Source organism: Ahaetulla prasina, chromosome 17, assembly GCF_028640845.1.
Source record: "Ahaetulla prasina isolate Xishuangbanna chromosome 17, ASM2864084v1, whole genome shotgun sequence".
NCBI classification, from domain to species: domain Eukaryota; kingdom Metazoa; phylum Chordata; class Lepidosauria; order Squamata; family Colubridae; genus Ahaetulla; species Ahaetulla prasina.
This window is the reverse complement of record NC_080555.1, coordinates 4,719,678-4,746,265: the sequence shown is the minus strand read 5'-3', so window position 1 is coordinate 4,746,265 and position 26,588 is coordinate 4,719,678. Positions and strand designations below refer to the sequence as shown.

Sequence of the window (26,588 nt, the reverse complement as noted above, 5' to 3'; positions counted from 1 at the left end):
ATAGAGATAGAATAGAAATAGATAAACAGAGTTGGAAGGACCTTGGAGGTCTTCTATCCAACCCCCTGCCCAGGCAGGAAAACCTCATACCACTTCAGACAAATGGTTATCCAACATCTTAAAAACTTCCAGTGTTGGACCTTACACAACTTCTGGAGGCAAGTTGTTCCACAGGTTAATTCTCACTGTCGAGAAGTTTCTCCTTAGTTCTAAGTTGCTTCTCTCCTTGATGAGTTTCCACCCATTGCTTCTCGTCCTACCCTCAGGTGCTTTGGAGAACAGCCCGACTCCCTCTTCTTTGGGGCAGCCCCTGCGATATTATAACACTGCTATCATGTCTCCCCTAGTCGTCCTTTTCATTAAACTAGACATACCCAGTTCCTGCAACCATTCTTCATATGTTTTAGCTTCCAGTCCCCTAATCATCTTTGTTGCTCTTCTCTGCACTCTTTCTAGAGTCTCAGCATCTTTTTTACATCGTGGCGACCAAAACTGGATGCAATATTCCAAGCGTGGCCTTGCCAAGGCCTTATAAAGTGGTATTAACACTTCACGTGATCTTGATTCTATCCCTCTGTTTATGCAGCCCAGAACTGTGTTGGCTTTTTTAGCAGCTGCTGCACACGGCTGGCTCATATCTAAATGGTTGTCCACTAGGACTCCAAGATCCCTCTCACAGGTACTACTAGAGAGCGAGGTACCCCCTATACTGTACCTGCGCATTTGGGTTGTTGTTTTTTTTTTTGCTTAAATGTAGAGCCTTCCTCTTTTTTTCACCCTTGAATGTCATTTTCTTAGGTAGCTCCCCATGTTGAAGTCTTGTTCATTCTCCGTTTGAAATTCTACATTCTACGTAGAATGTTCGTTCTACGTTTGAAAACGGCTGAAAAACATTCAGCCTCTTAGCAAGGTTTGGGTTCAAAACCAAGATTTAGCACCTTACAACCGTGAAGGAAGCCATTCCCCCCTCCCCAGTTTTAAGCTATAAGAATTTGATTCGAAGAGCGAAAGAAGACAGAAATCAGGCGTCAGTTCCCCCCCTCCCCAGTTTGTTCGTCGAAAAATAAGCCCTTGGAATACTCTAAATAAATTGTGACTCTTTTACATTTTTTCCCGGGGCCTTTTCAGCCGCCTGCAAGTTTACTTTGGATATACACTCAAGCCATTTCCAACAATTTTTGCTTTGCAAATTTTTAAACATTTTTCCACTTATAAATTCATGAGTAACAACGAATACAGTTCTTTAACTCCCGGCAAAATTGTTAGCGATCTGTGCCACAACGAGGTAGTTGTGCGATTCCTTCGGCGGCGAAGGAAAAAGCCAGTCCTCCGGTTCACGCCACTGTAGTGTCAAAAGTTCCCTCCGGTGTTGAGCTGAGCTGAATTACTACAAGTCCCAGCAGCCTCGGCCGGTATGACCAAGGGAAAGGGATGCTGGCAGTGATCACCGAATACTGTTCTCTCACGCCTTGGGAAACCTTGAAGATGGGCGAGTGGAAGTTTTAATTCCCAGAATTCCCCAGGCACTGGAGGATTCTGGGCGTCGGAAGTCCACCCATCTTCAAGGGCGTAAAATCGAGAAGCACTAAAAAAGCTGGAGAGAATCCCATTTCCGTCTTAATTTGGGGGAGGTGAGAAAAACCAAGATTTGGGGATTTGGGAATAACGGGGGTGGGGGGCTCAGCCTTCACCCCCAAACTGAACCAGGGGTGCAGGAGAATCTGGAGCAGAAGGCATTCAATCCCAAAAAAACTGGCTGAGGAAGGAAAGTAGCCAGATTCTTAAGCCAGGGATGTTTGGAAGACCACCAAGCACAAGACAATTGCCACCAGAGCTGTTTCTGCAGCTCAGGAAACTCCAAAAACCGTCTTCCATAAAAATCACAATTCTGCACAATGGGGGAGAGGGAAATTGGAAGCTCTCCAAGGTTTAGAAGACTGCGAAATTCAGAATCAAACTGTCGGGAGGGATGAAGAACCAAAGGACACCTCGCAGGCCCATCTTCTCAAGAGGGTTTTTGAAGGCCCTCAACCGAACATCTCCTGGGAGGCGTACGTCATGTAAAGGAAGCCGTCTTCGTCTTTGTACGTGGCGTAGACGTTGGCCATGGTGGCGGACATGTTCACCAGGCTGTGGTTGCCGTCCACTAGGAAGTAGAAGGCCTGGGTGGATCTCAGACCCATCCGGTTCCTGGGGGGGTGGGAAGAAGGACAAGCTAATGTTGAGAGATTTCAAGATCCTTGGCATGGATTGTGTGTGTGTGTGTTTGCAATTTCCAAAGTTTCTTTGCAATTGTGCGGTTGCAAGGATGTTCCAAACTGGATTAAGGCGGGACTAGAACTCCCCGTCTCCTGGTGATTGACCCAATGTCACCTAACCAGCTTTTGATTGGCCCCAAGTCACCTAGCTGGCTTTTGTGTCTAACATGGGACTAGAACTCCCAGGCTCCTGGTAATTAGCCCAAAGTCACCCAGCTGGCTTTTGTTTCTAACGTGGAACTAGAACTCCCCGTCTCCTGGTGATTGGTCCAAAGTCACCTAGCCAGCTTTTGATTGGCCCAAAGTCATCTAGCTGGCTTTTGTGTCTAACATGGGACTAGAACTCCCAGGCTCCTGGTAATTAGCCCAAAGTCACCCAGCTGGCTTTTGTTTCTAACGTGGAACTAGAACTCCCCATCTCCTGGTGATTGGTCCAAAGTCACCTAGCCAGCTTTTGATTGGCCCCAAGTCACCTAGCTGGCTTTTGTGTCTAACGTGGGACTAGAACTCCCAGGCTCCTGGTAATTAGCCCAAAGTCACCCAGCTGGCTTTTGTTTCTAACGTGGAACTAGAACTCCCCATCTCCTGGTGATTGGTCCAAAGTCACCTAGCCAGCTTTTGATTGGCCCCAAGTCACCTAGCTGGCTTTTGTGTCTAACATGGGACTAGAACTCCCAGGCTCCTGGTAATTAGCCCAAAGTCACCCAGCTGGCTTTTGTTTCTAACGTGGAACTAGAACTCCCCGTTTCCTGGTGATTGGTCCAAAGTCACCTAGGGAGGATTAGAACTCCCCGTCTCCTGGTGATTGGCCGAAGTCACCTAGCCAGCTTTTAGGCCTAAGGGAGGACTAGAACTCCCCATATCCTGGTGATTGGCCCAAGCTCACCTAGCAGTCTTTCCTGCCTAAAATGGGACTAGAACTCACCGTCTTCTGGCTTCTAGCCCCGGTGCCTTAACCACTAGGCTTATTTTCAAAAAACATGAATGTAAGGCTAGGTAAACCAAGGTTTTGCTTTTTGGTGCTGTCTGAGCCACTCCCCAGTTTTCATTTTAATGACATCATCCTAAACTTTATTTATTATTTGCCCTTCCCGCATAAACGTGATAGAATTTTGGCCGCCGACAGAAAAACAGAAAAACATTGCTCACGTCAGACCTGATTAAACGCTTGTAGGGACAGGTTGCTTTTCAGCCGTTCCTCCATAAATCTTTTTTATTTATTTTTATTTTGTATTTTTTTTTAAAAAAAGAACACCAGCCCAACCAGCCCAAGGAAACTTGGTTTGATTGAAAAACAAAACCAAACCCTTCACTCCGATATTCTTTCCCCAGTTCCTGTTTTAAAGTGCTCCTTCTGCCCAACCAGCCAATCAATAGGCTACACTGATACAAGCAGAACCATCAGGTTGGAAAGGGACCCAGGGGTCATCTAGACCAACCCCCAATTACCATCTTTATTCCGGTCAGTAGTCCCCACCTGTACTCTTCAACCCCATCGCTGGATGGCTGTGAAAAACTGGCCAAATCCAGAAATCCACTGGCTCTTTTGCGGGGGAAATCCAACATTTCCTTGTTAATCCCGATTTAATGACTTGGGTTTTCAAATGCTAATCTAGTCATTCCTGCACTCATTTAAACCCCACTTAAAACATTTCTGGATCCTCATCTGTTTAAGAAAACATCCTTTTCTAGTTTTCTCCCCATCTGGGAGAAGCCCACCCCCTCGCCCCCCCCCCGATCCTTTATTAATTAATTTGCCCAGTGATTTCAAAATGCTCACCGAATGATGGCTACAAACTGGCCCATGGTGAAATCTCCAGGGACTAGAAACTTCACCTTGTTTAAAGCCGGCAATATTTTCTCCTTCGAATAGCGTTCCAGAATCACCTGCAATTAACCGAGAGAACGGGAGTTTTGAGAAGCTGCACTTTTAAGTGTGCACTTAAATGGGTGTTTGTGCATACCTATCTCGGCATAAAAACGTGTTTTACATATGCATACAAAACTGGAGAGACATTAAACAGACCCCTCTCCCCTCAAGAAACAGCAGAAGCAAAAGAGAGAGAGGGAGGGAGAAAGAAAGAAAGAAAAAGAGAGAAAGAAAAAAAAGGAAGGAAAGGAGGAAGGAAGGCAGGAGAAACAGAAAGAAAGAGGGAAGGAAAGGAAGAAAGAAAAGGAAGGGAAGGAAAGGAAAGGAGAAGTAGGAAGGAAGGAGAAGAAGGAAGGAAAGGAAAGAAGGAAGGAAAGGAGGAAGGAAGGAGAAAAAAAGGAAAGAAAGGAAAGAAGAAAGAAAAAAGGAAAGAAAGGAAGGAAGGGGAAAAAAGGAAGAGGGAAGGAAAGGAAGGAGAAAGAAAGCGAAGGAAGGAAAGAAGGAAGTAGGAAGGAAGGGAAAAAGGAAGGAAAGGAAAGAAGAAAGAAAAGGAAAGAAAAGGAAGGAAGGCGAAAAAAGGAAGAGGGAAGGAAAGGAAGGAGAAAGAAAGCGAAGGAAGGGAAAGAAGGAAGTAGGAAGGAAAGAGAAAGAAAGAGAAAAGGAAGGAAGGAGAAAGAAAAAGGAAGGAAGGAGGAAGAAAGAAAAAGAAAAGGAAGAGAAAATGAAGGAAAGGAAAGAAGGAAGGAGAAAGAAAAGAAAAGAAAAAGTTGTGCAAGAGACCTGCCATTAAGAAAAATCACAAAACACACCCACCGGTAGTTTATAAGGAAACCTGATCCGGATTGCAGCCACTTCGGTCCTCCGGGAAGCTAGAATAAAAAAGGTGGTTTCAAAAATGGGAAAGAATTCACGATGGCTTGGTGGACGGACATTCTCAAGCTTTAATAATTCCCAGAGACTGGTTTCCTACCCCTGTGGGTTCACACATCACGCTAAGCCTCAGTTTAACTGTGGTTTGTGAAAGGAATTCCAATCAGCAAAATCCACGCCCCGCAATAAGCCATAAAAGGTGACTTTGCAGTACACGAGAGCTGGGTTTACAACTTGGAAAACATGGTTGTCTAGTTAGAGATTCTCATTTTCTCCCTCCCCACCCTCTCCTTCCCTCCCTCCCTCTCTCTTTCCTTCCCTCCCTCTCTCTCTTTCTCTCTCTGTCCCTCACACAAACAAACACACACACACACACTCCAGCCAACCACCCTTTTCCTAAAACCAAACCATGTCTGTCCAAGATGGTTTAATCATGGTTGAAGGCAACCTCTAAAGTTTGTCTAATCTGCAGCGAAATAGCTTCTGGCCTTTTAGCACCCTTAATCCCAAAGAATCAGTTACGATGGCTGGGAACGATGGGCTCTATAACACCATCTCTCTAGAGAGCTTGGAAAGGCAGTTAGATCCCTGTTTAAGTGCAGTTTCTTGCATTTTTATAGCAGGACACAAACTAACCACTTTTACATTTCAGTCTGGGATAGACCTAGGTCTTTAATGGGTTTTTTTTTCCTATCTTGGGACCCCTTCTAAAAATTATACAGAAACCCCAGAGTATTTTTGTTATGGATATTTATTAATACTTATTAAAACCAATGCGCTTGCTTCTACTATATTAATATTGTTTCAAATGGTTGCATTTGCTGTTTTGTACGGCTTCTCACAATTACGCGATAGGATTTGAATATGCAAATTCATAATTCATAATAACAGTTGGAAGGGACCTTGGAGGTCTTCTAGTCCAACCCCCTGCCCAGGCAGGAAACCCTACACCATTTCAGACAAAATTATTTTTCCTCCGAAGGCTAGCAAATAATTTTGAGTTCAGAGACCCCTGAGAAGTGCCTTGGGGAGGGACCTCAGGGGTCCAAACACCACAAAACAGCCATCAATTCATGGACAGATAAATTATCAGAGTTGGAAGGGACCTTGAAGGTCACCTAGTCCAACCCCAAACCCCCAACACCCCCCTCAAAGCAGGAGACCTAGGTTATGTATGCCCAGAAAACTGAATTAACAGAGTCCACTCCTTGGGAAACGGTATGGTGTTGAAAACGTATCGTGGGAACACAGCCTGCTCGTGAAGTACAGCTCTAAAAACGAAGAAGATAAACCCCTCAAAAGAGGTGAATTGCATCCCCCCTTGGGCCAACAGGGGGCGGTAGCAACTGGTGTGGGGGGGGGGGGAGCACCTCAACCCGGAGCGTTTACACACAGGAGCAAGAGAGCAACGGATCACTTACCAAAGGGCTTTCTGTATTTAAAGGGAGGAAAAGACGCCATCAGGAGATCCAGTGGTTGGAACCAAATTGACTAAGAAAGGAGGAAAAAAAAATAGAGGCAGAGGCGCGCAGAGATCCCGAGACGAGTCTGCAGTCGTTCCCCTCCAGCCAGCCGCGGCTTAAATAGCTGCAGGGAGATGCGCAATTTTTTCCCACCTTACTTTCAGGATCGGGACCACTTCTGCTTCCGGTCGGGGGAGGGGGGAGATGGGGGTAGATTCGCAGCGCGAAGGATGCAGCTCCAGAGGCGTTTCCCACCTCCCTTTGGAAGCCGCTGGAATGAAACCCGACCCTGAGAAGGCTGGTGGTAGGAGTTTCACGGGTCCTGGGAACTCCCCGCCACTGGGTGTCCTGAAAAAAAACAATATTTATTGGCGGTTTGGGGTGGATTTCAGAGGTCTTTACACCAGCCCCGTCAAGTAGAAGAAGCCTAACCGACTTTGCAACGGCAAACCTGGAGTAATTTTTTATTTTATTTTTTTTGCACGCGTGGGAGAGTTTTTTTAAGTGATTAAACGGGTCGTGGGAACGGTCTCCAACGCGGATCTCGCCCCATCTTTCTCCTTTTCTCGCTTCTCCGGCCCTTCTAATTTTACTTTGGAAACTCCTCGGGGATGGGGGGAACTTTCGATTTATTGATCCTTTTGGCTACACACGAACACCCAATATCCCACTCTTTCCTCTTCCCTCTCCTCGTCTGTTTTTCCTCGTTTCCTTGTTTTTGCTTGTTTTTAAAAAAATAAATAAATAAACAGGGCACAACCAACGTCCGATTTTCTCTCTTAAACCTAAGCCTTAATTTAAGGCTAACGTGCACGTGTGTGTTTGTGTATTTGTGTACCTCTTTAAATCCTATCACTATTATCCTAAAAAAAAATAAAAAACCATCCAAAACTCACCTGTTGGTCCATGTTATTGGCTAGGAAACCTATTTCCATTGCCAGGTACTTTTAAATTTTTTTAAAACCTCTTGATGTGGTGTTATTGTGTGTGTGCTTGTTTGCTTTTTTAAAAATAGTAATAATAAACAGGGCATCCAACGTCCAATCTTCTCTCTCAAACCTAAGCCTTAATTTCAGGCTAACGTGGCGCCTGTGTGTTGTATATTTGTGTCTTTAAATCCTATCACTATTATCCTCCCCCCCACAAAAAAACCCCAAAACTCACCTGTTGGTCCACTTTATTGGCTAGGAAACCTATTTCCATTGCCAGGTACTTTTTAAAAAATTTAAAAACCTCTTGATGTGGTGTGTAAATTGTGTGTGTGTGTGTTTGCTTTTTTAAAAAATAATAATAATAAACAGGGCATCCAACGTCCTATCTTCTCTCTCAAACCTCCTAAAAAGCCTTAATTTAAGGCTAGCGCGTGTGTTTGTGTGCCTTTGTGTACATCTCTAAAATTGTACACAAACGGCCCGGCTGGGGGGGGAGGGGGCTCAGTGGCTAAGACGCTGAACTTGTCGATCGGAAAGGCCGGCGGTTCGAATCCCTAGTACAGGTCGTCTGCGTGAACAGGAGGTCGGACTAGATGACCTCGAAGGTCCCTTCCCAACTCTTTTTATTATTCTGCTCTTCTTACCGTTAGAAACAAACCCCCGCAATCCTATTGGGCTGGGCAACCTGTTTTCATTTGCCAGGTACTGTAAAAAAATTTTTTTAAAAAAAACCTCTTGATGTGTTATTGTGTGTCTGTGTGTTCTTTTAAAAAAATAATGTGTTGTTTTTTGTTTAAAAACAAAACTCTCTCTTGCTGCGGTGGTGTGTGCGTGTCTTGTTTGTTTGTGTTTTAATAGTAACAGTTGATAAACCAGGTTGCCAGCTAGCTGGCTGGCTCGCCTTGCGATGGCGCGTAACTTTCGCAAAGTTTTTCTTTTCCTTATTTTTCTTTCTCTCTCTCTCTCCTTGGGGCGGCGTGAAATATCTTCCCGGTGGGTTGGGCCAATCAGGAGCCGGCGACGCGAGTGGGTGGGGAAGGGGCGTGGGTCCCCCCCCTCCCCAAAAAAGGGTGGGTGGTAGAGAAGAAACCCGGTCTGCACGTGACGCCCGTTCAAACCTTGCTCCTTTGTCTGAACTGCGCTTGGCTGCGCCTTGGGAAAGGCAGCTTCGCCAGCCGCTGAAGTTCTCCTGGCTTGGGAAGGGAAGAAAAGGAAAGGGAAAGGAAGGGAAGGGCAGGGCTGGGTGGGAACAACCTCTCCCCCCCCCAAATCTGCCCCCCCTTCTCCCCTCGACCCCTCCCCCTCTGGGTTTTAACCTCCCCCCTTTCCACCTGCTTGCTTCCCATCTTCCAGGCACCTGGCCCGCCCCAGGTGTATGCCAGCCAGCCAGCTCTCTCTCTCTCTCCAAAGGGCGCACGCTTTGGGGGCTCGGGCGCCTCGTCTTGGGGGTCCCCATGGCCGGTCGCCGGGCCGTACCCCCTTCGCTGTGGTCCGGCCACGAGCGTCTCCGCATCGGCGAGCGTCTCCAAGCCAGCCTGGCTGGACTTTGGGAATTGGATCTTTTGCGCGTCATGCAGAAAGCCAACGTGGAAAGCGCCTTGGCTGGGGCGGAGGAGCCCCGATCGGTGAGATGTGGGGGATATATATAGATGTATATTTGGGTGGGTGGGCTTGTGTGGCCAGCCTTAGCTTCTCCATCCCCTCCCACCCGGGGGGGGGGAGAGTGGGAATTGCACGCGTGGAAAACCCTTCCCGGGGATCGGTGCCTTTCTTTGGGAGAGCCAAGAGAAAATCTTGGCTTTAAAAGAAAAAAATACCTTCCCATCAGGTGCCAGGCCAAAATAACAATACTAGTACTAATAATACTCATCATCATCATCGGGTGAGCAAACGGGTGGGATCCAGTGGGTTTATCTGGTAGGGAAGCAGCTTTGAAATTTGGATTTCTTCCTTTTCCACCATCCCTGGTCAGCTTCCCGACTCCTGAGAAATCCTACAAAATATCCTTTCACCTGTGCATAATCAGAGAGTCTAGTTTTTCCAAACCTTTTCTTTTTTTCTTTTCTTTTAAATTTCCAAGCTTCTCCAGATCTTTGGCCCCTTGTTTGGGAGGAGGATCTACCCTTACAGGATCTCTTGGGGTGGGGTGGGGAGCCCAGGAGAAGTTGTGGAGGCTTAGAGCAAATGGGTCTCCCCCCGCCCCCGCCCCCCCCGTCTGAATTGGTGAACATTTTGGGGTGTGGGGGGGGATCCTTTAGGTTAATGGTCACCAACTTGTGGTCCTTGGACCACTGGTGGTCCACCAGAATATTTTGGTGGTCCGCAAAAAAATGATCTGCATTTTTTATATTGCACTAAATGCTATTTATCTTTTTTTAAAATTCATATTAGTGGTTCGTGGGTTTTAAAACCGCCCTGAGTCCTTCGGGAGATAGGGCGGTATATAAATATGATTAAATAAATAAATAAATAAATAAATAAAATTACGAATTTGGTGGCTCCTGAGGTCCGAAAGGTTGGTGACCCCTGGTTTAGGTGGGCGACTCTGTTGTGCTCTAAAAGCATTAGACTACAACTCCCATCATTCCCGCAAGCTGGCTTTTGTTGTTTAAAGAGCAGATTGGAATTTGGGGAGGGGGGTTTATTCCCCCTTCTGCCATGTGGTCAGGAACCATGTTTGGGATTTGCAGATTTGAATGGAGGAATAAAAAAAATATGGAGAGAGAGGAGGGCCAGTATCTTCTTAATCTTTTGATCCTGAATGCTATTTAAAATATTTCCTGACTTGTTCATTTTTTTTAAATTTCAAAAGGCCAGGCTTAAAGGGAGCTCAGCCAGGAAAGATTTAGCCTTCTCTTCTTCCCTAAAACAGATCTTGGGGTGGGTAGGAGATGAATTATATTCCTGTGCAGAAGGTGGATATTATAGTGTTTTTTTTGGGGGTGGGGGGGAAATACCGGTTGTTCTGCGAGGAATGAACTCTACTTGCTTGGATTTGGTTCGAAGTTAAAACCCTTGGCCCGAAGTCGGAGAAAAAGAAAATTAAAAAAAATAAATTCAATATTTCACTTCACCACGGTTTAATTTTCCCGGGAGTTGATTGTAAAATCCTGCAGGGGATATCAAATGAAAAATCTTAAAGAAATTTGCTACCTGAAAAAAAATATATGCTTGTAAGCTAAAAGAAGGAAGAGAAAAATCAGGATTTCTTGCAATTAAAGGCTTAGTTTAATTAGAAATATTCAGCTGCTTTTTCAACCTGGTCACACATACCCCAGGGGACTGAGATGGTTGAGAAGTTGGGTGGTATAGTCCTCACCTGTGGGTGTGGGTGTGTTTGTGTCAGTGGTGGGATTCAAATTTTTTTACTACCGGTTCTATGGGCGTGGCTTGGTAGGCATGACTTGGTGGGTTTGGCAGGGGAAGGATACTGTAAAATCTCCATTCCCTCCCCACTCCAGGGGAAGGATACTGCAAAATCCCCATTTCCTCCAGAACAGCTGGGACTCAGGGAGGCAGAGAATAGATGGGGACGGGGCCAGTCAGAATTTTGACTACCGGTTCTCCGAACTACTCAAAATTTCCGCTACCGGTTCTCCAGAACTGGTCAGAACCTGCTGAAACCCACTTCTGGTTTGTGTATATCCAGGAAAGTTGTGAAAAGGCAGAAAAATAGAGCTAGTGTGCAAATGTGGGTGGGTTTTACTCTTTATCGGAGAAAAATGAATGTTTCATGTCTGGTTAACACTCGGATGGAAGACCACCAGGAAATCACACGGGTGAGGATAGAATTGAGAAATCGGGGGGAAAAAAATGAGGCATTTTATTTATTTATGTATATTCCATAAAGTAATTAGGAGTTAAACTCAGCTGGACACCTTGCCAGACTCCAGCAAAATCATCCATGTTTTTAATATTTATATTATTCGATTCCTCGGCTATCAAACCAAATTTATATCCATGGAGATTCCCAATCATCCAGCTTCTTGGATGAAAGGCGAAATGTTTTCAAGGAAAAAGGGGGTGGAAAAAAATCCAAGAAAATCCAGGATTTAGTTGGCCATATAGATAAGATGTGAGCTTTACAGGTAGCCCTTGACTTACAATAGTTCATTTAGTGACCTATAATAGTTCATTTAGTGACCATTCAAAGTTACAACCGTACTGAAAAAAGACCATTTTTCACACTTGGGACCGTTGCAGCATCCCCATGGTCATGGGATCACAATTCAGACGCGTGGCCGCTGAGTCATATTTATGACGGTGGCAGGGGTGGGGGAAACCAGATTCGCTTAACAACCGGGGGACTAACTGAACCACTGCGGTGATTCACTTAACAGTTGCGGCCGAGGAATTGTCGTAAAATGTGAAGCAAAACTCGCTGAGCAAGAAATTGTTAGGAGCTCCATTGTGGTCACAAGTCGAGGACTACCTGTTGATGGGAACCCATCTCCGGTGGATTTTTTTTGGGGGGGTTAAAGAGGCTGGCTACCTAGAAATAAGAATATAAATTTGCAAAGCAAGGGAGGTTGTAAAAGGTTGTTGTTTTTTAACTTTGTATATTTATTGTTTTTTATCTTGGCTGTACACCGCCCTGAGTCCTTCGGGAGAAGGGCGGTATAAAAGTTTAATAAATAAAATAAATAAATAAATAATAAATAAAAAAGAGGGGAACAAACTTGGCAGATTGGGTGGGGAGGACTTGCGCCTGGATGGGGTTGTTGAGGCGTGGGGGGGGGGCAGAAAAATGGGATCCTCCGAAGGAGATCCCCACACCTACTTCCCAAATACGGAAGGGGGGACTAGATTTTTTAAGGCTGAGCTAGCAACCAGGAAGACCGACCAGGTGTATAAAAAGTGTGAGAGCAAAAGAGCTTGTTGCAACGTGGCAGATGGGCTATTAATATTGAAGCTTTGAAAAAGGGGGCGGGGAAGGATCAGGGATGGGGGGGCTGGTTGGGGGGTGGGCTGGAAGAAGAATAGGGGGGGATATGTGTGTGCGAATTGGATTTGGTGTGCGATAGCGAACATATGGGAAGACTTCCCTCCGTTTGGCAACCATTCCAGAGCCATCCGTGCTTTTACTTCCTCTGTGCTTATAAACACAAATGGTTAGATTAAATTCCAGGTTTCCACCGTAACTTTGGGAAAGGGTATGTGGAATTTTGTTTTTTCTGGGCCGGCTTCGGTTTGGCAAGGGAGGTTTTCTTGGATCGATGCCCCCCCATCCTCAACCCCCAAGATAACCGAGAAGCAAGTTGTTTTTTTTAAAAAAAAATTCCTGATCCTTTTGTGCAAAAACTCAGCCTACTTGGCAGGGATGCAGAGCAGTCGTGGGTTTCGCTTACCTTCGCTACCGGTTTGGAACGGTTCGCGCGCTTTGCTCGTGCGCGGGCCTTCTGCGCATGCGCAGAGTGTCAAGTGATGATGTCCGGGTGGATAGGCGGAGCCTCCCGCTGCAACCGCTACCGGTTCGCGGTGAAACCCACCCCTGATGCAGAGAGGAAAAAAGGTGTAACGATGAACTGAAGGAAGCATTAGGGGGGGGTGTTACAGCCAGCCAGTTGTGCATATACAGATGTGGGCCAAACCTTTATAGGTGGGCTGAGTTCGATTATTGCCCCTGACGCAGTTAGGGGACCTAATAATGCGTTTACAGAATGGATCCGCAAGGGTCTTAATTTTAATCCTTCATTAACTTTTAAGCCTAAATTTTAACTTTTCGTTAAGTTTTAAAGGGCTCCCTCCTTTAAAAAAAGGGACGTGGTGGCTCGGTGGCTAAGACTTGTCGATCGAAAGGTCGGCAGTTCAGCGATTCGAATCCCCAGCGCCGCGTAACGGGGTGAGCTCCCGTGACTTGTCCCAGCTTCTGCCAACCTAGCAGTTTGAAAGCAGGTAAAAAAAAGTAGAAAAAAATAGGGACCACGTTTGGTGGGAAAGGAACAGCTTTTTACTCTTTTTTTTACTTTTTACTTTTGTTGTTGTTGGATCGCCGTGGTGCAGGAGGCTGACTAGCCCACGCCCACCGTGCCCACGCCCATCCAGCAACTGGGCAGAGAACCCCTTGCTAAAATTTTTGAAGCCCACCCCTGGGTAGCACCAATGTCTTTAGCACACATTGCGGGCTGGTGAATTCTTTTGCTTTTTCACTGGGGGCTTTGGCTGGGCATTGTGGGTGGGGGGTATACTCACCCAAACAATAAACTTTCTGTTTTGCGGTGGTGGGCACTTCCTCTTGGCACTGGCTACCTCTCGACCGGAGGCTGCTAACGTTGACACGCTTACATTTTTGTGTAGAATAAATAAATATTTTCTCCTTCGCTCACCTTTACCGCTTGGCATTCCTGTGGCTTTCAGAGTTTGCCTGCGCGAAGGTAGCTATATTCCCCCCCCCACACTTCAGTTTCGGTTCAACCTCAGGTGTGGAAGGATTCAGGAAAGCGCGATTGGGGTCATTGGGAAGTTCGCCAAATGCGTAAAGAAAGCTAGAAAGTACCAATGAAGGAGAATGTTTGTAGCTCGGGGTTGAACTGTGCGGTCCTTGGTGCTCTCTGAGATGGGTTGTTTTCTTGCGAGACGTTTCATGACCCAGCTAGGGAACGTCATCAGCGCTAGAAGGGAGTAGGATTTGCTCTCTGTTTATATACAAGTGAATTGGATAGAAGAGACTATTTGTAGCTTGGAGTTGAAATGAGGGTTCTTGGTGCTCTCTGAGCTTGGTTGTTTTCTGGCAGACGTTTCATGACCCAGCTAGGTAACCTCATCAGTGCTAGAAGGGGAGAGGTGGCAGTGGTGAAATCTGAACCGGTTTACTGTCGGTTAGCTGGCTGCAGCAAATGCGAGCGCAGTGCACGGCAAAAGGAGGCATGGGGTAAATAGAACAGTGCGTGGGGGGTGGTGGGGTGATCAGCTGTGGTGCGCGATCTTTTTTTTTTTTTTACTTTTAAAAGCATTTTTTTTGCAACCTATTCGGCCAAAGAGGTTGTTTAAAAAATGCTTTTAAAAGGAAAAAAAAAAAGATGATCGCGCAGCTCAGCTGGGATCGTCAGAGGCTTTTTTTTTAACCTTCTAAAAGCATTTTATACAATCTATTCAGCCGAATAGATGGTAAAAAAAAAATGCTTTTAAAAGTTTTTTTAAAAAGCTCTGCCGATCGCTGGGCATGGGTGGGGGAGGGAGCAGGGATTTTTGCTACTAGTTCTCCGAACCACCCGCCGCCATCGCTACCAGATCAGCAAATCAGGTCTGAATCGGGATCATTTCACCCCTGAGAGAGGGGGTTTTGCTGCAAATGCCCCTTCTAACACTGATGGTGTTACCTAGTTGGGTCGTGAAACGTCTTCAACAAAAACAACCAAGCTCAGAGACCACGAAGGACCCTTCAATTTAGAAAGGGTTAGGTTTAAATCCATTGAACGATGCTGAGAATTTTAAATATCCCGTCGAAGGCAGAACTTTTCCTTGCTGGCGTTAATGGATAGACGATGAGACAAAAAAAAAAATATGGATGGTTGGTTTTCAACAGGTTAAATGCAGGGAGAGTATGAAATGCCCAAGTAGAGAACAAGATTCTGAAATATTCATAGGGTTGGTGAAGAATTGCAAACTTGGCAAAAATGGACTTGCTTGATTGGTGGAAAAAGCAATAAGTACATTTATCAAGGGATTAAAACCTCCTTTATGGAGGTTTTTGCTGAAAATGAGGGTGTGGGGGGAATGTGATTTACGGGTTGGATGATCAGAAAGGATAGAATATGGAAAGGAGGAAGCCACGATGTAATTTTAGAGCAGTGTTTCTCAAACGCGGCAATTTTAAAGTGTGTGGATTTCAACTCCCAGAATTCCCTAGACATGAGGATTCTGGGAGTTGAAGTCCACTCCCAGCTGCCCAGGTTGAGAACCACCACCTTAGAGAGAAAAGACAGAATATGAAAACGTATTCATAGCCGCTCTTAAAGAAAATTCGAAGCCACTTCATGGTATATTTTATCGTACACCGACTCATGTAATCTTTTACACCTTTGGCTGTAGAGTCCTGCCCTGATCTCTGTTGGTTCAAGGTGTAGATTAATTATTTGCAAAGTAGTTATGTAGGTCACCTATGGCCTGGACTGGAGGCCTCATTAAATGGCCAGTAAAATCAATTTTTTTCTGCTGCCGGAAAGCCATTTCCTCAGCTCTGACTATATATATATATATATATACACACACATGTATATATATATACACACACATGTATATATATATACACACACACACATATATCCATCCATCCATACATACATACATATACATATATTTATGTATGTGTGTATATAATGTTTTCTGAGGTTTTCATGGATGTTTGTATTTAGGTCTTTGGTTATTCGGTTTTTCTCCCGTGTAAAATTGGAAGTGTCTTGGCGATGTTTCAACAAAGTCTCATTCGTCATCTTCAGGCTGGTGTTTACAGCTTCATCAGAGCCGGGGAATGAAAATATATATATCTCAGATAGATAGATAGATAGATAGATAGATAGATAGATAGATAGATAGATAGATAGATAGATAGATAGATAGATCTCAGAGGTGGGGTTTCAGCAGGTTCTGACCAGTTCTGGAGAAGTAGTAGCGGAAATTTTGAGTAGTTCAGAGAACCGGTAGTAAAAATTTTGACTGCCCCATCTATCCTCTACCGTCCAAGTTCCATCTGATTGGGAGAAAATGGGGATTTTGCAGGAACCTTCCCCTGGATTGGGGAGGGAATAGAGATTTTAAAGTATCCTTCCCCATGGAGTGGAGCGGGGTGGGGCGGTAATGGAGATTTTACAGTATCCTTCCCCTGCCACGCCCACCAAGCCATGCCATGCCACGCCCATCAAGACACACCCATGGAACCGGTAATAAAAAAATTTGAAACCCACCACTGATAGATAGATAGATAGATAGATAGATAGATAGATAGATAGATAGATAGATAGATAGATATTTTAAAAGCTGGTCAGGTGCAAAATAAAAACCCAGCTTCTCGTTTTTGCTTGGATTTTCCCGAGAACGCCTCGACATAAATCCATAAGTCTCGGATTTATAATCGTTTCCCTGTTTTGGATCACTTCTCCTTCCTTCTCTGTCGCTACAATGCCATTGCTGTTTATTGATCGGATTCAGGAAGGCGCACAAAGAGGAAACCGAGTGGGGAGGCTGTAAAACTGGTTTGCTCGGTGTCCTATGCTGAAAACGTTGCTCTGCACAAGGAAGTGTTTTGATCAACCCACGTGAAACGATGGCATGTATTTTGCGCGAGAGATCCAGCAAGGTCGCGAGGCTTGGAACGTACCAGCGAGTGGATCATGTTGGCCTTGCTTCCAATTTGTTGGTTTGTTTTACATCCCAATGTTAGCAATCCACCGGGAGGAATGGTGTCAGCCACAGGTTTTGCGCGACGGGCAGCAGGTGATATAAACTGGAGAAATATGGAGAAGGAAAGAAGGGAGGAAGAAAGGGAAACAGGGAAGGAAGGAAAAAAGGAAGGGTAGAGAAGGATGGAAAAGAAAGAAGAAAAGAAAGGAAAAGAAAGGAAAAGAAGAAAGAGGAAAAAGGGAAGGAAACAAAATATGGGGAAGGAAGGGAAAGAAAGAAGAAAAAGAAGGAAAGGAAAATATGGAGAAGGAAGGAAGGAAGAAAGAGAAAGAAAGAGAAGGAAAGGAAGGAAAGGAAAAGAAAAGAAAGAAAAGGAAAACAAGAAGAAGGAAAGGAAACAAGATATGCAGAGGAAGGAAAAGAAAAGGAAAGGAAAATATAGAGAAGGAAGAAAGGAAAAGAGAAAAGGAAGGGAAGGAAAAGGAAAGGAATAGGAAAGGAAAACAAAAAAGAAAGAAAAGGAAACAAAATATGGAGGAAAAGAAAGGAAAAAAAGAAAGAAGAAAAAAGAAAAGGAAGATATGGAGGGGGGGGGCAGGCTGCTAAAATTTTTGAATCCCACCTCTCGTGCATGCACAGCAGGGGGGGAGCATTGCATTATGGGTTAAAGAGCAAAATGTTAGCCATCACTATCCTATATTTTGCTTCTTGGGACCGTCGTAATGTTTTCCTCGTGATGGGAATCCATGTGGTACCTTCAGGCCAACAATTTTGGGCAACCTTGCAGGAGGCGGAAACGAGGGGGAAGGATGGACAAGGGTGTGTGAGGAATCTACTCCGGCAAACATAGGATTCCCTCCGAGGTTGCGCGCCATGGGTCTTTGCAAAAAAAACCCCCAGCCCCCCCAAAAAAACAGAACTTTTGACCTTCCTCTCCGTTATGGTCCGTCAGCAGCCTGTGGAGCTGGCAAAGGAGTCGGACAGCGATGAGGCTGAGGTGGTGGAGCCAGGGCCATCGGGGAGTGAGGTGTGGACTCCAGAGCCTCCAGAGGCTGATAGTAGTGAGGCAGAGGAACAGGAGGAGCCTGTTCCTAATGCACGCATGAGAAGAGCTGCCAGAAGGCAAGAGCAGCTCAAGCAGAGAGGACAACTCAGGAGTAAGGCCAGGAGATGATTGGCCCCTCCCATAAGGCTCAAAAGACCAGCAACGGCGTTTGGGCTTTGCTGGAAAACAACGTTGGTAGCTGCGTCTTCTGCTTCATCTTCTACTTCGTCAACGTCTTGCCTTTATTTTTGTGACTTGTGAACGTTTGCCAAGAAAGGCGTTTGGCAGGTTGCCTAATTAGGCCAAGGTTCACGATAGGACTGAGGAATTTGTGTTGGGAGGCATTTGTTTTAATTTGAGTTGAACGACGCTGGGAATGAAGTAATTCTCAGCTGTTCGAATAAAGTTTGTTTGTTTTTTCACGGACTGAGTTTCCTGCTACCTACTTGGGCCTGGGTCACAACACTCTCTTCTTCTACCTGGCCAAACAGGAGGACCCCAATGGCTTCGGAGATGAAAAGTTGATGCATCACAACGGCGCAAAGTTGGAGCAGAACAAAGCAGGTTCCATCCTCGGAGGCGGCGAGGGACGCTGTGGCTTGTACGCCTCGTCGGAGAACATGGAGTTGTGTGTTCACGCTGAAGATGGTGCGGACAAGGAAGGTTTGGGGCTGAGGATGATGGGCGAGGAGTCCAAGAAAGCGGGCCTCAACGGAGGAGACGCCACGGAAATGCCGGAAACTGATTCCAGACCCAGTTCAGGTACGTCCTCCTTTAGACCATCCAGATCCTAATGTTTTCATTTTCCTCCGTGGATGTCTGTCTGTTGTGTCTGCGCCCCTGCGAGCCGGGCCTCCTGCAGGAGGGTGACTTGGAAAGTGAGGGGGAAGGGCCGTCAGGACTTACCTCGGGAGCACTGGCTTCCCTGGCTCAGCTCCAGGAGCCAGAGGCAGGCCAGGTGGAAGAGATAACGAGGCCTCCGTCCCCTGACTCTTCCCCCCCACCCCAGGCCATGCCTTCAGACCCAGCTGATGGCAATCAGGCCTGGCTGGACCCTAAGTTTCGTAGGCAGGAGAGGCGGGAACAACAGAAGCAGGGGTGGGGCAGGCCTAGGAAGTGCTGAGTCATGGAGCCACACCACACAGGATATAAAGGCAACAAGAGCTGCTGTGCCTCTTCGTAGCAGGCAAATTAACTGCTTAACTAAGAACTGAAGTACTGTTTGTTCCTGGGTGTCTCATCGGCGTCGAGGGAGATAACAAAGACACTTGGCAGACGCTCGCTATTTTGCTGCCAGAGCTGATAGTGCCGGCTAATTAAGCCATCGCTTGGACGAAGGCGAGGGGTGGACAGAACATTGCCTTTGTTTGTCTTCCCTAACCAGGGTTTGTGTAAACCAGGGTCTGTCGAGCCGTTCCAAACTCACTCTCTCTGGCAGGCCAACGAAACCATCATGGCGTTTGGGTCATCCTCTGGCCCAGCAAGCCACGTTTAACGCAAGCTAAGATATGTCAACCAACTGTGAACCCCGATTTATCACCATGGTTTTGTAGTTTAATCTGCATCTTAGTTCGCTGGTTCGAGGTTAGGGTTAAATTAGGGTGAGCGTTGGCTCACCCTACCCAGCCGATATATTTAATCAGTATGTGCAAATTGAGGGCGATGGGTATTGTAATCTGGCCGTTCCAATCAGTCTTGCAGAGAATTGGGCGCAAAAGTCATCGCCCTTCCCTGTTTCTGGCCTTTGGGGTAGACTGCTCTTACCCATGGAGGTTCCATCGCGATAGAAACTTGGAAAACAGGTGGCAGAACAAGTCCATGAAGTCTGTCCAGAATTGGTCGATCTGATCTCTTCCTGTTAAATTTTTTTTTTAAATGTATTTTTAGTTGGGACAGGTAGTCCTCGACTTAAACGGTTCATTTAGTGACTGAAGTTGTTACATGTCCAAGTTTTCACACTTAACAACCGTTGTAGGTGATCAAAATTGAAACTCATAGTTACGATGGTTGAAATTTAGACTCTTGGCAACTGACTCAGAGTTACAACGGTTGCAATGTCCCCTTTTGTGACCTTCTGACCAGCAAAGTCCATGGGGAAGCCCGATTCACTTAACAACCGTGGGTCTGATTAACACAAACTGCATTGATTCACTTTCACAAAACTCCCCGAACGAAAGTTCCGCTTAGGGACAGACATGTTGGGGGCACCGTCACGGTCGTAAGTCGAGGACTACCCGGATTTTGCAGCCCGGCCTGTAGTAACCAGTGGGGTCTCTACGCATTTCAGGGTTCTACGAAACCAGCGAGATGGGTTCCCTCTCGGATTCATGTGCCTCGGTGCACAGCGACGGACCGGGGGCCTCGCGGTGTAGCATCGGTTCCCTCCCTCACCTGCCCGGATTGCGCGAGAACGGCTTCATCCGGCCGCGGTCCACGGACGAAGCTGCAGTCCGGCTCCTCGACCTCCAACTTCAGCGCCTGACCTTGGCGAGGGTAGGCGGGACTGACAACCGACGTCCGGTATCCACTGGTAAGGCCCCGTATTCCTTGTGGAGGGAGGGTGATTTTGGAGGGGGGGCGGTGTCTCCATCTTAGATACGAGGGAACATCCTTAATAGGAACGTAAAACACGAGAGTCCGTGGTCGGAAGGGCGAGGGTTCTGAGCAAGGAGGTCTGGGTTCGAGTCCCATCTTGGCGGTAGAAGCTCCCACTGGCCAATTTTTAATTTGCTAACTCTGTTAGCAAGACTCTCTGTTAGTGACTATTTCGCTGTCGTTCTTAGCATTGGACTACCTTGCAGGGCTGTTAGAAAAGATTCCTAAAACCACCAGCCTCTTCAGAGAAGTTTAACTCTCAAATTCAGTCCCTCTTCTGGTCGGTCTGTGAATGTTTCAAAGGATGCAGGGAGCAGCCATGAGGACTAGAAACTTTTTTCAGTTCACATCGAGGAGAGGGACGAACAACGCAGGGCCGGATCGATTGATTTATTCGAACTTTTGAATACTTCATTGCAACGCTAAAGGAGACAAATGTTAACACATCCTCCTGGACTGGTTTTTTTTTTGGGGGGGGGTCCTTAAGGGGTGTCTTCTCAATCAAGGGGTAAAATGCACTTACCTTTCCTACCGGCTCGCTAATGTGCGCCCGTGCTATCATCTGCGCATATGCAAAGCCTTCTGCGCATGCATAGAGGATCAAAACCGGGACGTGAAGAGATCCTGTGCACGCGCTGTCTTCTGTGTATGCCACTCTGTGCATGCGCAGAGGGTCAAAACCGGGATGTGAAGATGTCCCGGTTTGGGGGTGGGGCAGAACCTCCCGCCGCTGGTGCTACTGGCTCACCGAACCAGCCACCGCCGGCACTATCAGCTCACATGAACCGGATGAAGCCGGCTGCATTTCGCAACTGGATTCTACCCCTTTTGAATGAGTAAACCTGGCACGCTAAATCTGAGCTGTTCGATCCATGGAAACAATCCAAGTTAGGCAGGCACCAGAGTTTAATTGTGTTTTTGCTTCGCCGTGCAACCGAGTCGGCTTCCCCCTGTTCCAACCTGTTTGTTTACGGGAACCGTGTCTCCGTTTTATAGTCCCCTCAAGGCAAGGGTGCAACACACCCCATCTAATTATGGCTTAAAAGCAAAATCCTCGGCACAGTCATTCAGTCTCGATTCGTTTCCGTGTAGACCTTGGGGAAAGGTAGCTTAAGATTTGTGCTTTTGCAGTACACAACCCCGGGACACTGCAGTACGCAACCCCCAGGACACTGCGACTGTCAGAAATTTTGATCCCGGGGGATGCTGCGATGGACATATGTGTGAAATACAGTCACGTTTTTCAATGCTGTTGTAACTTCGAACCATCACTAAACGAACTGTTGTAAGTCAAGGACTATCTATAGCAAGGATCGGCAACCTGTGGCTCTGGAGCCGCATGTGGCTCTTTCATCCCTCTGCTGCGGCTCCTTGTTGCCGGTCAGCTCCACAATCGATAGGACTTTCGGTTAGGACAGGTAGAGGAAAAAGGACGCCGTGCTAGGAGGAGACTCTATGGTGGGGGAACCGGACTTCTGGTCAGCTCCAGAATTGAACGGGGGCTTCCTGTTAGGACCTCTGTGGCTCTTTGAGTGTTTAAGGTTGCTGACCCCGATCTATAGAAAGGTTGTTCTACGTGGATAATGTCCTGTCCCGGTCTACAATCCTAAAATTTGAAACTGTACTTGGGAGCTACTGATTCCCTATTTCTGTTTCATTAAAAGCACCATCATCATTTTTTAACAACCCCATCATCCCTTGTGGGGTGGAGTCTGGGCAGCTGAATAGAGCTAGCAGAGTGTTTTAATGGCCAGATGCCCTTCCTGTCGCCAATGTGGAGTTTTGTTCATCAGATAATACCCTCATTCTGCCCAGAGAGAGAAATATCTGCCTCTATCTAGGATCGAACTCACAGCCTCCTGATTGTGAGGCGAGAGGCTCCATCTCTAGGCCACCGCACCACTCCTTTCATTAAAAGCACCTTCGGAAACAAATCCGAAGGGATAAAGAATTGGATAGACACCCGGAAGAGGTATTAGATACTCAGCCAAATTCTCGCACAGATTTGTAGATTCCTGTACCTCACAAGTTCTTTTTCATTGTGTCTCTTGGGACAGGTGACCTCGAGTTCCTGTTGGGCCTTGGCTCCCTGCCCCTCCCGAGACCCCCGAATTTCCTACGATACAAGTCCGATCTGGTCTCCCGAAACACCAACGAAGTCTACCACTACCCCAGTCCTCTCCATGCGGTAGCTTTACAGAGCCCTCTCTTCACCAATGGCCTTTCTCAAAGCTCGTCCCAGGAAGATCTCGACGAGACGCCTCCGAAGGTACCCAGATCCGACTCTCCCAAGAGAGATCCCCTCTGCTCCGGAGAACTCCCGAAGATCCGCTTGGATCAATACGTGGCAAAATTGGTGCTACGGTACAAGTGCCGCACGGCAGCGAGTCGAACCGAATCGGGATACCTCACGGGGAACCAGAAAAGTTTATCCATGACATCCATCTGCAGTTCGGGACCAGTAACTGGTCAAGTCCTGGGTCCGATTCCAGGATGGAAGATACGACGGCGTATCTCCACTTGTTCTCACTTGCGTTCTCCCGAAGGTTCAGAGGGAGCACGAGATTCCCGGGTCCTGGACGGGTTGTGGGACTTCCCACCGTTCCCAGAGATCAACTCGTTTCAGTCGAGTACCACTAACCTGGTTAAACCTAGCGAGTCATCTGTTATGTCCCTCCCAACGCCGCAGGATCCTTCTGTCAAACTCATCCTGAACAAGCCATCTGCCACGCCGGATAGAAAAATTTGGGCAGCAGGGCCCCACCAACTGATAATCAAGACCGAGTCCTCTTTGAGAAAGGAGACGTCGTTGCCTCGAGCCATGACTGGCATTGACAAGCTGTACAAAGGCAAACATGCTTCGCGGGAGTTGGTGAAAACTTCTGAGCGAGGCGAGAAGGCAGCCGAGAGAAGTTGGTTGAGTCCCCGTGAGCTGCTACGCAGATTAAGTCTCCGGCGCAAACCATCATCCCGCGGGGTGGGCAGGGCCCGAGCCAGTTCAGAAATGAATGTTCACGCGGCTGCGGGGCTGGTGTGTCCCAGCCAACTTCAAACCAACCGAGGTAAGGCGACCAAGCCGAAATGGACGTCGGTGCTGGAAATTTCCAGCAAGTCCTCCGGACGCCATCGCGCGAAAGCAGGGACGTTCCTGCCGCCGGTGGTTTTGAACCGCAACCTTGCCTTTTCCTCCGATGCGCCAGCAACCTTCTGCTTCCCGGAGGAAGTTCATTTTGATCTGCCGTCTCGGCAGCGGGCCAGACATCCGGGCAACGGGTCCAGGCTAAGCGAGGTGGAAGCGACCAGCGCAGTCAGCCTGAACGGAGATTGGATGTTCCACCAACTCGGAGACCAATGGCTGCACGGTTCCGCCACATTGGATTCGTCCGACCTGCCGCCTCACAACTTTAAGCTCCGACGCAGCCGTTCTTTCAAAGAACTGAAGAAGATTGTGTCTCGCTCCTTCAAGAGTTCCCGAACTGCCAAATACTAGAGAGAGAGAGAGAAATGTGGACATTCCTTTGGGACGTGCGTAAAAGATAAAATCATGTCTGAATGCGTTGTGGGTGGGTGGGGAGGCGGTTTGGTTTTTGTCGTGGTCGTGTTGCAAACGTTTCTTGCATCGTTTGGACGACGAGACGGCCTCCTGCACGTTGCCATTCTTCCACATTTGCAAGGTCCTGATTTCGGCCGAGGTTGTCCTGAATTCAAATAATTCAACCTCTCAAGACGTGGGATACCGACGGGCCCGCACGCAAACCAAAGCTGAACTTGAACTCGAGATCTCCCTCGAAAACCTCGAGATTGTTTTCTATCAGCTCCAGCTCCTCCTCCACTTTTGAACTGGCTCTCTTAATTTTGCAGCCAGGAGCGTAGAAGGGATCAAAGAATAGTCACATTTGGTTGAAGTCTGCTTCTGATCCTTGGTTGTTTCGATAATCAGGGACCAAACCACAACAATGTGTAGATCTCTATTATTTGCCACGGGTGAGTCATGCTGGCTAGTCTACGCTGGATCAGTGGATGCCAAGTGCTGTTTTGGGTTCTTCATACACACTAATAAAACCAAAAATACGTTGCATTTCCAAGAACGTTGGATAGGTTGGAGAGGCTGTTTGTGTTACCTTACCTCCCAATCATCTGGATTCGAAGCTAGTTCTCAGTGAGGACAATCTTCCCTTAGAGGGTGCCCTTGACTTACAACCACAATGTGCCCCACATTCCTGCTGCTACGCGAGGTAGTTGTTGAGTCTTGCCCTCTTTGGCGACCTCTCCTGCCACCGTGGTTAAGCGAATCACGGCCGTTATTAACTTAGACACACGGTCGTTAAGTGGAACTGACTTCCCCCGTTGACATTGCTGGTCAGAAGGTCGCCAAAACGTAACCCCGGGATGTTGCAGCCGTCATAAATAATGAGTCCATTTGCCAAAACGTTCAGATTTTGATCTCCCCTCCGGGGATCAAAACGGACCGGTGTGAAAAAGCGACCGTAAGTCACTTTTTTCCAGTGCCGTGGTTAATTCCGGTCACTAAATAAATTGTTGTAAATTCCCTTTAACAACTGTCTCAGTTACCAACAGAAATTTTGGGCTCGTTGATCAGTTGAGGGCTGTTTGTATTACTGAGTCTTACAAACTCATGGCTTTGCGTCACAAAAACGGAGCCGTTACCCGTATTCATATCCTTGGTTAATTCGTCACACCGTTAAAAAAAAAGAAGAAGAAAATAGCTACTTCGTGGCTAATCCCAGGTTTAACCGGGGTTAAAACAGGCCACCCTGAAGTTATTCGACGTGGCCGTCAACCAGAGAGACGGTTCTGAGGTGTGAATGAAACTGATCCTTGGATTATGGCTCCCATCATCCTCAACGCGGAGGAGCAACAGGGCTGGCTGATGGGGTAGCGTAGTCCAGCGAAACAAGAGGACGTGGTAGCTGATGGGAGCTACCTGGAGGGTGGGGGGACAGCGAAAAGAAAATCTTTTGCCCGTTTTAGAATAGAATAGAATAGAATAAACAGTCGGAAGGGACTCTGGGAGGTTTTCTTGTCCAACCCCACTGCTCAGGCAGGAAACCCCACACGCCTTCAGACAAATAGTTTATATTTATATAAGGATGCGTTATTTCTATCTATCTTTCTATCTAGTTATCAAGATCACGAGAAGTGTTAGTGCCACTTTATAATGCCTTGGTAAGGCCACACTTGGAATATTGCATCCAGTTTTGGTCGCCATGATGTAAAAAAGATGTTGAGACTCTAGAAAGAGTGCAGAGAAGAGCAACAAAGATGATTAGGGGACTGGAGGCTAAAACATATGAAGAACGGTTGCAGGAACTGGGTATGTCTAGTTTAACAAAAAGAAGGACTAGGGGAGACATGATAGCTGTGTTCCAATATCTCAGGGGTTGCCACAGAGAAGTGGGAGTCGGGCTGTTCTCCAAAGCACCTGAGGGTAGAACAAGAAGCAACGGGTGGAAACTGATCAAGGAAAGAAGCAACTTAGAACTAAGGAGAAATTTCCTGACAGTTAGAACAATTAATCAGTGGAACGACTTGCCTTCAGAAGTTGTGAATGCTCCAACACTGGAAATTTTTAAGAAAATGTTGGATAACCATCTGACTGAGATGGTGTAGGGTTTCCTGCCTGGGCAGGGGGTTGGACTAGAAGGCCTCCAAGGTCCCTTCCAACTCTGATGTTATGTTATGTTATTTCTGGAATTCAAAGCGACGTGCCGCACCTCAGCCTTCAAATCGGGTGCCACGAAGGTGAGTCCCCCACCCCAAAGCTATGCAATTTTGCATAAATGATACCTGTTGCTTTATTTTCGTTTTTTATTTTTTCCCCCTTTGCTTTCCGTGAGTATAAAAGGCCCTCTCTACCAATTGCTGTTTACATCAAGATGCGATTCCTTGGCACCGCGTGGCTAATAACTGTAATTATCGAGGCTGGGAGACAGGAGCATGCCAGCAAGTCAAAGCTTGCTTGGCGAAGATCGTGCAGGGTTGGCTCTTAAATCTGCTTTATTTTTATTTTATTTTTTTTATTTTTTTTCCCCCTGGCCCAGAAATGCTGCTTCAACAAGTTGTTTGCAGTTGTTGTGTTTTTTTTTAAATAATTTTTTAAATTGAATTGACCTCGACGAACTTAGATGAGACACGATTCCCAGTTCCTCAGGGGGAGGGAGGGACGCCCAATGCAAAACATCCAAGGCATTTGAT

General features: G+C 46.8%; 2 protein-coding genes across 3 annotated transcripts; one reads left to right on the top strand and one right to left on the bottom strand.

Annotated features, from left to right (window-relative positions):
- Positions 1-711: 711 nt before the first annotated feature.
- On the bottom strand, positions 712-22,412 carry LOC131186853 (microtubule-associated proteins 1A/1B light chain 3C-like). 2 transcript variants are annotated; one of them, XM_058160783.1, is made up of 6 exons: positions 20,896-22,412; positions 6,615-6,809; positions 6,420-6,489; positions 4,942-4,997; positions 4,039-4,145; positions 712-2,190 (listed from the first exon to the last, which is right to left on the bottom strand). In XM_058160783.1, exons 1-6 carry the CDS (start codon positions 21,034-21,036, stop codon positions 2,028-2,030), a joined length of 732 nt encoding a protein of 243 aa, XP_058016766.1. In that variant the 5' UTR covers positions 21,037-22,412; the 3' UTR covers positions 712-2,027. The 2 variants fall into 2 exon arrangements, with proteins under 2 accessions (XP_058016766.1, XP_058016768.1); XM_058160785.1 differs by lacking the exon at positions 20,896-22,412 and adding an exon at positions 7,626-8,648 and having other exon boundaries at positions 713-2,190.
- LOC131186849 (uncharacterized) lies at positions 8,770-24,476 on the top strand. Its single transcript, XM_058160778.1, has 4 exons — positions 8,770-9,018; positions 18,269-18,539; positions 20,065-20,307; positions 22,430-24,476. Exons 1-4 carry the CDS (start codon positions 8,848-8,850, stop codon positions 23,860-23,862), a joined length of 2,118 nt encoding a protein of 705 aa, XP_058016761.1. The 5' UTR covers positions 8,770-8,847; the 3' UTR covers positions 23,863-24,476.
- Positions 24,477-26,588: the final 2,112 nt, after the last annotated feature.

Coding starts and splice junctions, on each gene's coding strand:
- LOC131186849 (XM_058160778.1), top strand. CDS start 8,848: ATGGCCGGTCGCCGGGCCGTACCCCCTTCGCTGTGGTCCGGCCACGAG. Junction 9,019..18,268: donor GGGCGGAGGAGCCCCGATCG/GTGAGATGTGGG, acceptor CTGGCCAAACAG/GAGGACCCCAATGGCTTCGG. Junction 18,540..20,064: donor TGATTCCAGACCCAGTTCAG/GTACGTCCTCCT, acceptor TACGCATTTCAG/GGTTCTACGAAACCAGCGAG.
- LOC131186853 (XM_058160783.1), bottom strand. CDS start 21,036: ATGCACAGAGTGGCATACACAGAAGACAGCGCGTGCACAGGATCTCTT. Junction 6,810..20,895: donor TTAGCGAGCCGGTAGGAAAG/GTAAGTGCATTT, acceptor GTTTTTTTTCAG/GACACCCAGTGGCGGGGAGT. Junction 4,146..4,941: donor GGTTTCCTTATAAACTACCG/GTGGGTGTGTTT, acceptor GGTTAATTGCAG/GTGATTCTGGAACGCTATTC.